The sequence below is a fragment of the Eriocheir sinensis genome, chromosome 4 (assembly GCF_024679095.1).
Source record: "Eriocheir sinensis breed Jianghai 21 chromosome 4, ASM2467909v1, whole genome shotgun sequence".
Classification (NCBI taxonomy): Eukaryota; Metazoa; Arthropoda; class Malacostraca; order Decapoda; family Varunidae; genus Eriocheir; species Eriocheir sinensis.
The window spans coordinates 16,415,899-16,425,972 of record NC_066512.1 but is presented as its reverse complement, the minus strand read 5'-3'; the positions used below and the strand labels follow the sequence as shown (position 1 = coordinate 16,425,972).

Genomic DNA, 10,074 nt, shown 5'->3' with positions numbered 1-10,074 from the left:
AGATGGCCAGTCTCTGAATAGCGTGAGGAACTTCAGATATCTAGGTTCAACGGTTGCGGCAGATGGAAATGAAGAGGCGAAAGTTACAAGAAGGATACAGGCGGGATGGAATAATTGGCGTGATATGTCAGGAGTCCTCTGTGACAAGCGAATGCCAGTGGAAGTGAGGAAGGAGGAAAGGGAGAGAGGGGAAGGGAAGTGAGGAAGGGGGAAAAGGAATGACGGGAGGGGAAGTAGAGGAAGGGAAGTGAGGGGAGGGAAAGTAAGGAAAGGGGAAGTGAGGGAAGGGGAGGTGAGGGTATTAGAAGGATGGGAAGGGAGGGGAGGGGAAGGGAAGGGAAATGAGGGGAGGGGATGGGAAGGGACGTGAGGGTTTTATAAGGATGGGTAGGGGAGGGAAGTTGGAGTGAGGGGATGTGAGGGAAGGGAAAGTGAAGGAAGGGGAGGAGAAAGGGAGTGAGGGGAGGGGAAGAGAAGCGAAGGGAGGGAGAGAAGGGAAGTGGAGATGAGGGAAGGGGAGGTGCGGGTATTAGAAGGAAGGGAAAGGAAGGGAACCACCATAATCACCCTCCACCGCCTCCTCCTCCTCCTCCTCCTCCTCTTCTTCTTCTGGCACGGTAACAATCAGGTGAAAGAATATAAACTGCACCCCATACTTCTTCTTCTTCTTCTTCTTCTTCTTCTTCTTCTTCTTCTTCTTCTTCTTCTTTTCCTCCACCTCCGAGTCATCCGCCACTGGAACAATCTTCCCTCAGAAGTAGTAAATGCAAATACCATCAACTCCTTCAAATATAGAATCGACCGTCATTTCGCTGCGTCGGGAGTAAACTGAATAACGAGGGGCTTCCATCTGCTCCTCAATATCGAGGTAGCTTCATCTGCTCCACCAGCCCCAAGTGGCGGTCGAGCAGATTAAATCACCCAAGCGGGCGACTGCCTATTGCATTTCTAGGCTTCCTGTTTCCATGTTTCCTCTTCCTTCACTTCCCCACCTCCGCCTCCTCCTCCTCCATCCTCCTCCTGTTTCTCGTCTACTTCCTCCTCCACTTTCTCTTCCTCTTCCTCCACCTCCTCCTCCTCCTTCACCTTTTCCTCCTTTAAGACATACATACATCAGGAGGTAATCAGAGCATACACACACACACACACACACACACACACACACACACACACACACACACACACACACACACACAACCCCGCCAGCCCCCCCCCCCCCCCCACACACACGGATGGAAGGAAATATGTAAAAAGAAAAATAGACGTCAAAACCAGGAAGGAGACACACACAGCCTCCACCCCAAGAAGAATGAATGGTCCGCCGCGCCTCTCCGACACCCGAACGCTACAAGAACTCCGGCTTCATTTTTCCAGAGTCTGTAAAAATGGGCGCGGCTGTGTGGACCTCGAACCGGCCCAGGAGGAGGAGGAGGAGGAGGAGGAGGAGGAGGAGGAGGAGGAGGAAGAGAAGTTGGAGGAAGTGGAGTTAGAGGAGAATCAGGACAAGAAACAAGAAGGATAAGGAAGAGAGAAAAAAAAGGGATACAAAAGGAGGAGGAGGAGGAGGATAGAGGGGAAAACAAGAAAGAGAAGAAGAAAAGCGAAAAATGAGGAGGAAAAAGAATAAGAAGTAAAGGAGTTAAAGAAAAGAGGGAAAAAGGAAGTCGAGGAAGAGGAAGAGAACGAAGATGAGGAGGAGGAGGAGGAGGAGGAAGAGAAGAAAGGGAAGAAAAATTTAAAAGGAGGAAGAAGATAAGAAAAATTGAGGAAGAGGGGAAGGTGGAGGAAGAGAAGAAAAATTAAGGACGAGAAGGGGGAGGAGAAGGAGAAGGCAGCAAAGAAAAATTGAGGGAGGAGGAGGAGGAGGAGGAGGAGGAGGAAGGGTCTCTTTAATCACCCCATTAACCTGCTTCCCTTTCCCTTAGAGGACCTCCCATCGACCTCGTGACTGCCAAGGGAGGGGAGAGGGGGAGGGAGGGGAGAGGGGAAGGAAGGAAAGGAGGGAGGAAGGAGAGAGAGAGAGAGAGAGGAAGAAGGAAGGTAGGGAAGGAGAGAAGGAGGGAAGGAGAGGAGGAGGAAGGAGGAGAGAAGGAGGGAAGAAGGAAGGAAGAGAGAGAGAGAGAGAGAGAGAGAGAGAGAGAGAGAGAGAGAGAGAGAGAGAGAGAGAGAGAGAGAGAGAGAGAGAGAGAGAGAGAGAGAGAGAGAGAAGCAAAAAAAAAATAATAATAAAAATAATAAAACACTTCCCTGACAAATGAAAAGATTTAATAACACGACAGGGAGACAAAGACGAGCGAACACACACACACACACACACACACACACACACACACACACACACACACACACACACACACACACACACCTTGATAGATTAATGGATAGGGGGAGGACAGGTGAAAAATATTGGAAGATTATTAATAAAAAAAACATTACCTGTGCGTTATATATCTTCTGTTTGTCCTCTCATTAATGCATATGTGAAGGAATGAGAGGAGGAGGAGGAGGAAGAGGAGGAGGAGGAGGAGGAGGAGGAGGAGGAGGAGGAGAAGGAAGACGATAATAAAAGAAGCCGAAAAAGGAATATGGTTTGAGGAAAGACGAGATAAGATAAGGAGGAAGGAAGAGGGAAAGCAACGGAAGGAGAATGAGAGAAAGGAAGAAAGGAAGAAAGGAGGAAGAAATAAACCGGAGCAAGGAAAAAGGGAAGAGGAAGGAAGAAAAAGGGAAGAGGAAGGGAGAAAAAGGGAAGAGGGAGGAAGGAAAAAGGAAAGAGGGAGCAAGGAAAAAGGGAAGAGGGAGGAAGGAAAAAGGAAGAGGGAGCAACGCAAAAAGGAAGAGGGAGGAAGGGAGAGGAAGAAAAGGGCATGTGAGTGGAGGAGAAAGGTGAGGAAGAGAGGAGAGGAAGAAAGAAGGAAAAGAAACAAAAACGAAGAAAAAAAATTACCCAGAACAAAGAAAACAAAAGAGAGTAAAAGAGAGGAAGAAAGGGGAATATAAGCGAAAGAAAAAAAAGTGAAGAACAGAGAAGAGGAAGAAAGGAGGAAGAGGAAGAAAGAAAGAAAGCCGAAGAAAACAATAACCCAGAGCAAAAAAAAAAAGAGGAGAGGAAGTGAAAGGGAAGGAGAAAGAGAGGAAGGAAAAGAGCAGATGAATAAACAAGGGATATGAGGAAGAATAAGGAATTAAAAGAAAGTTAGAGGGAAGAAGATGACCAAAGGAAATATGTGATGGAAAAAGAGTAAAGAGGAAGAAGACATGAGAAAGAGGAAGGTAGTTGGTTGAGTTGAGTTGAGTTGAGTTGAGTTGAGTTGAGTTGAGTTGAGTTGAGTTGAGTTGAGTTGAGTTGAGTTGAGTTGAGTTGAGTTGAGTTGAGTTGAGTTGAGTTGAGTTGAGTTGAGTTGTGTTGTGTGTTGTGTTGGGTTATTCAACTTCTGGTCTTTTACTTACCTACTCTATCTTCTCTCTTCCTCTTTTTTTTCCATCCTCCTCCCCTCTTGTTCTTTCTCTCCTCTGTCTCTTTCTTCCCCCCTCCACCCTAGTACTCCCTCTCTTTATTTCGGTTTTCTCTCCTTTCTTTCTTTCTTTCTCCCTGTCAGTTCTCTCCTCTTTCATTCTTCCTCTACTACTTTGTCAACCTTCTATTATTTCAAACTCATTCTATTTCTCCTTTTCTCTATATCTTCATTCTCTCATGCTTCCTGTTTTCTTTATCTTATCTCAAACTATTCTTTTTTTCCTTTTTTTCTACAATTTCTTTCAGTCATACCTTCTGTTATTCTTATCTCAAACTATTCTTCTTTTTTTCCCTTTTCTCAACACTTTCTCTCTGTCATGTTTTCTGTTCTTTTTAATCTTATCTCAAACTTCTTTTTCTGTCAGTTTTCTCTCTTCTTTTTCCTTCAACATATTCCGGATGCGTGTCCAGTCAACAGCCTCTCAGTATCTCCTCTTCAACGTCAATGATTTCCGGAACACACTCGCTCGCTTCATCCAAGTCTCAGTTTAATTCGTTTTCTTGTTTGTCTTTTCTTCCCCTCCATCATCATGCCTGATTTCAAACTCAATCTCATTCTGTACAGTTCACCATCTTGTCCAAGCCTCCTAACACCCTTGTATCCTCAGTGATCCTTCTCTTCCCCTTCACAAAATCGGATTTGAATCTTTATCCCCTCAATGCTTCCCTTCCTCGCTCTTCGATCCCCTCTCTCTCCCATCGAAAGCCTGTTACATAATCTTTCTACTCTCAATGTTCCCTTCCTGTTTCTGTATCTTTCTCCTTTTTTCCTTTCCCTTTCCTTCCTCCCCTTCCTTCCTCTTCTATCTCTTTCCTTTCTTCCTTTCTCTACACCCTCCCTTCCTTTCCCTTTCCTTCCTCCCCTTCCTTCCTCTTCTATTTCTTTCCTTTCTTCCTTTCTCTACACTCTCCCTTCCTCTCACTTTCCTTCCTCCCCTTCCTTCCTCTTCTATTTCTTTCCTTTCTTCCTTTCTCTACACCCTCCCTTCCTTTCCCTTTCCTTCCTCCCCTTCCTTCCTCTTCTATTTCTTTCCTTTCTTCCTTTCTCTACACCCTCCCTTCCTTTCCCTTTCCTTCCTCCCCTTCCTTCCTCTTCTATTTCTTTCCTTTCTTCCTTTCTCTACACCCTCCCTTCCTTTCCCTTTCCTTCCTTCCCCCTCCCATTTTTCTCGAATTCGAATCTTTATCTCCTCAATGTTTCCCTTCCTTGCGCGTCGATCTCGTCTCCCACATCGAAATCCAGTTACATAATCTTTCTACTCACAATGTTACCTTCCTGCCTTCTGTATCTCTTTCCTCTCCTCCTTTCTCTACACCTCTCTTCTTTTCCTTTTCCTTCCTTTTCCATCTCTTTCCTTTCTTTCTTTCTCTACACTTCTCCTTTCCCTTTCCTTCCTTTTCCATTTCTTTCCTTTCTTTCTTTCTCTACACCCTTCCTTCCTCTCCGTTTTCTCCTCTTTCCTTACCCCCCCCCCCCCCTCCCATCTTTGTAGGATTCGAATCTTCATCCTGTCTATGTTTCCTTCCCTCGCTCTTTGATCCCTTCTCTCCCCCATCGAAATCCAGTTACATAATCTTTCCACTCTCAATGCCCCTTTCCTGCCTTTTCCATCTCTTTCCTTTCTTCCCTTCTCTACACCTTCCTTTTTTTTTTTTTACAACAAAGGAGGCAGCTCAAGGGCACACAAAAAAAGAAAACAATATTATTTTTTTTTCCTGTCTTTCCCTTTCCGTCACGTTTCCCTCCCACCCCTTCTCTGCAACTCCCTTCCTTTCCCTATCCTTCCCTTTCTCTTCCCTTCCCTTCTTTCCTATCTCTATCCATTATCTTCCTCTCCTTCCTAATTATTACCGACAAACTTCTGCTTCACCCTTCCGTCCCGTTGTCATTTAATTTTTTCCCTTCCTGTCACGTTCTCGAAGTCGCTTTCTCTCTCTCTCTGTCTATCTATCTATCTATCTATCTATCTATCTATCTATTCTCTCCCCCTTTCACTATTAACCCCGCCTTTTCTACCCTTAGCTCCCATCATTTACCTTAGACCCACCTCCTCCAACGTAGACCCAGCCCGAACAACCTTGGCCTTACCCTTCCTACCCAAGGCCCTGATCATTCCACCCTTGGCCTCACAATATGCCCTTCGTATCTCCCTCACACACGCTTACAAGTTCACCTCTTTTCAATACCCCCGTAGCCAATTAACCTGAGCGACGTGACACCTGGGGAAATAAACTCAAGGCCAGCAGGTGACTCTTCTTCCTGCTTTCCTCTACCTTCCTACCTACAGCTTTCGTCCTCCCCTACTCCTTCCCCTCCCCTCCTCCCTGTCATCCCCAGTCGTCTCCTCCTCCTCCTCTTCTCCCTCCCCATCCCACCACAACACCAGGAAGATGAAATCGATAGAAAATCATAAGTTATTCTCCCCACTCTCCTATCCTTCCTTCTCTCCCTCCCTCCCTGCACCGCCCCCCCCCCCCCCCACACCTACACACACACACACACACACACACACACACACACACACACAGCGGGAATTAAAGTGTGAGGGAACATAACCTCTGTGTGTGTGTGTGTGTGTGTGTGTGTGAGAGAGAGAGAGAGAGAGAGAGAGAGAGAGAGAGAGAGAGAGAGAGAGAGAGAGAGAGAGAGAGAGAGAGAGAGAACGACATAATCATCTATAACAATTACAGATAATTACACTGGTGCATTAACAGCTTTGGACTGGAGGAAGGGAGAGAAAGGGAGAGGGAGAGAAGGGAGAGGAGGGAGGAGGGGGAGGAAGGGGGCGACAGGGGGGAGCGTCGCCCCTCCCACCAATAACCCGCCACCGCCTCGACGGACGGCTTGGCAGCAGGCACGGGGGGGGGGGAAGGTCACCTCAGGGTCACTTCAAAACAAGGTCACTGAATTTAAAGGATCTGACACTACTACGGGTCAGGTCAGAATCACTTCGCGGTCATGTTGCAAGTCAGGTCAGGTCAGGTCAGGTGAGGTCAGGTAATTACTGCGAGAGCTTACCGTGTTGAGGCAGTTAGCGAAGACGATGACCCAACCCCATCCAATAGATATCACTACAGGTTAGGTCAGCTCAGGTCAAGTCAGGTCATGTCAATTGGATCACTGCGAGGGCTTACCGAGCTGATGCAGTTGGCGAAGATGATGACCTAGCAACATCCGCAGTCGGGAGATACCAATCAAATATACCACTACAGGTCAGGTCAGGTCAGGTCAGTATCACCCAAGGATCAGTAATAGAGCTTACCGAGTTGATGCAGTTGGCGAAGACGATGACCCAGCCCCATCCGCCGTCAGGAGGCACCAGGTCCTCTGTGTTCGTTGTGGTCCTCCTCCTCCTGCTGCGGCTCCTCCTGCACGACCCGCCTCTCTCGCCCCGCCCCGCCTTGCTGCCCTCGTCCTCCGCGGCGTCCACCCAGCCCCCGCCTGCAACAAAGGAAGATTTAAGGATATAAGGAGACTCCAAGAGATCAGACGGCCGACACATAGCAGCTCCTGAAAGTGGGAGATTTATTCATCAACTTCCCTCCCCATCTTCCGGTCATGTTTGCCTCAACTATATATCTGCGAGATTTGTTTAAAAGGAGGATTTAAGGATATAAGGAGACTCCAAGAGATCAGACGGCCGACACATGGCAGCTTCTGAAAGTGGGAGATTCATTCATCAACTTCCACGAGTTCTCTCCCCATCATTCGACCATGTTTGCCTCAACTATATATCCGGACAAAAAGGGAAAAGCAGCGGACCGAAACCACCAAAGAATAGACAGTAGAAAGCAAAGGAAAGGCCGAATGAGAACCGGCTCGCGCAACACAACACAATACGAAAATAAGGATGATATAAAACACAACATCGACAAAAGGAAAATATATACACAATGAATAGGAACATACATAAATAAACAAATGAGTAAATAAACAAATGGAATGAATGAATATATAAATAAATACCCTCACACTCACACCCCCCCGTATTTTATTGTTATGGTGTCTCTATATAGAAAACCAATAACTGTTCCCCTTTACTTTAAACTACCGTATATAGACTTTCTTTAACTTTTCCTATTTTTACTGTTTTTCGTATCAACTTTCTCTCTCCTCTGTATTGCAACGGTATCAGCCTTTTTATTTTCATCCCTTTTTCCCATTTTTATTCCTTATCTTTCTCCTCCTCCTTCCCTTTCTCTCCTTAACCTTTTCTACTATCTACATTCCTTCTGTTCCTTCTCCTCGTCTCCCTTCTTTCCTCTTCCTCCTTCTCCTCCTCCTCCTTTTTCTTCATCCCTTTCTTTTCAACCCTGCAACTTTTTAACTTTTCTCCTCCTTTTTCTGCATCTTCTTCGTCCTTCTTCATCTCTTTTTCTGTTATTCTTATCAACGTTATCTCTCCTCCTCTTTATTGCTGTATTATCAATCTTCCTATCTTTATCATTTTCCCTATTTTCGTTTTTCCTCTTTCTTTTCTCAGCCCCCTTTCGCTCCTGCTTCCCATTTTTCCTCTCTTTATTCCTCCTCTTCCTGTCTTTCCTCCTCCTTTTTCCTCATCACTTTCTTCAACCCTCCACCCTCTTCACTTTTTCTTTCTTTCGCCTTCTTGCACCCCCCTTCTCTCTTCCTCTTCCTCCTCCCCTCCTTCAACCCTGCAGCCTTTTTACACTCTTTCTTTGTCCTCCACCCTGCGTCTTCTTTATCCTTCTTTCTTTACTTTATTTTCTCTGTTATTCGTGTTTTTTATTTCTCCTCTTCGTTCTCTCAGTCCCCCTTCTCTCCTCCTCCTTCTCCTCCTTTTTCCTATCCATATTTCTTTCCTTCTTTCTACTCCTCGTCTTCCTTCTCTCCTCCATATCCTTCCCTTTCTCTTCTTTTACCTCCTCCTCCTTTTTTTTTTCTTTACCATTTTCTCCAACCCTCAATCCTTTTCACTTTCTCTCCTTTCCCTCTCTGCACCCCCCTTTTCTTTTCCTCTTCCTCCTACCTTTTCTTCCTCCCTTTCTTCATCCCTGCAGCCTTTTACAATTTCTTCCCTTCCCCTCCCTGCACCCTTGTCCCTCGCAACTCCCAAACATCTTCAAAATTCAGAAAAATAAAGACTGCGAGGAGAGAGAGGCGGATGAGGAGGAGGAGGAAGAGGAGAAGGAGGAGGGCGGGAAAGGTTACCCCGGACTTTCTCCCAAGGCCTTCAGGGACGACAGGAGGCCCACAGGATGCTAGTTATAATTTCAGTGGAATATGCAATGAAGGGACACCTCTATTTTTTTCCCCTTCCGAGCCTGTTTCCGTGTGTAGGGTTCGTGGGTGCCCGGGGGGAGGGGGTCGTGTGAGTGTGTGTGTGTGTGTGTGTGTGTGTGTGTGTGTGTGTGTGTGTGTGTGTGTGTGTGTGAAGGGACTTTTGTGTGCAGAAGGATATGGAGAGAGAGAGAGAAGAGTGTGTGAGGCAAAGGGAACAAGGTGGGGTTGTGTGTGTGTGTGTGTGTGTGTGTGTGTGTGTGTGTGTGTGTGTGTGCATGGTAATGAGGCAGAGAGAGGGCATGAAAGGCAGGGCGCGCTAAAAAAAAAAATGAGGCAGATGTGAAAGGTTTGTAATATGCGGGAAAGGAAAGGAGAGGGACATAAAAAAGCTATTCAGAGTGTGGCGGATTACCTGGGCCTGAGGCAGTAGGAGTTAATATACGGGAAAAAGTATAGAGCCTGAACAAGAGTGTATAAAGAACATAAAACATCAAAGAGAGAGAGAGAGTAGGAATGATAACAGAAGAAATAAAAAAGTAAAGTTTAAACATGGGAGTATTTGAAGAACCGGTGTTATAGTAGGATATCAATGTATTATTATTATTATTATTTAATATCACCACGAATTAGACAAAACCAACGACAGATAGATCACGCCACCTTATAGGAATGTCGTCCGTCAGTGTTTACCGTTTCAGTTTTGTATACATCGCATTTCATAGTGCGCAGAGGTCACCTTGACGTACGTGACCAATTGTAACAATTATTTTCCAACCTGTAACTCCTTCACGAGAGTCCGACTGACACACAACGACAGTCGCTCTCGCTCCGACACTCCTTGTACATAGGCTACGAATATATTCGCCTTAAGGAAGCTGAAGTCTTAATCAACGCCTTTTAAACGCCCCCCTCAAGCCCGTTACAGCGGTACAAGAAAAAAAAAAAAAGTACCCCATGTTCTATAAAGGGTTCCAAGGATAACAAAATGAAAAAAAAAAATCTAGAGAGAAGGGAAGAAGGAAGAAGTGTATTGGGAGACTAAAAAAAAAGTAAAAGAATATAAAAGACCAGAAAGAGTAAGAAAGGTAAAGAAAAAAGAGAGTATATTAAGACTGAATGGAGAGATAATAAAGAAAGAATATAGTAAGACTGATACATAGAAATAAATGGGAAAAAAAAGAAAAAAAATAGGATCACATGTTTTAGAAAGCGCTGGAGTGATAAAAAAAAAAAGATAACTGAATGAAAGAAAACGAGGAGGAGGAGGAGGAGGAGGAGGAGGAGGAGGAGGAGGAGGAGGAGGAGGAGGGGA

General features: G+C 45.6%; 1 protein-coding gene across 4 annotated transcripts in view; it reads right to left on the bottom strand.

The window, feature by feature from the left end:
• The window catches only part of LOC127009073 (monocarboxylate transporter 13-like), a 159,775-nt gene that overhangs the window by 35,811 nt on the left and 113,890 nt on the right, over positions 1-10,074 (bottom strand). For all 4 annotated transcript variants that reach the window (XR_007761570.1, XM_050881790.1, XM_050881815.1 and 1 more), the window contains one exon: positions 6,781-6,959. Coding sequence is in view for 3 of the 4 variants with exons in the window: in XM_050881790.1 (XP_050737747.1) it covers positions 6,781-6,959 (179 nt within the window). In the remaining variant the exon portion in view is untranslated. The remainder of the gene's footprint in view (positions 1-6,780; positions 6,960-10,074) is intronic.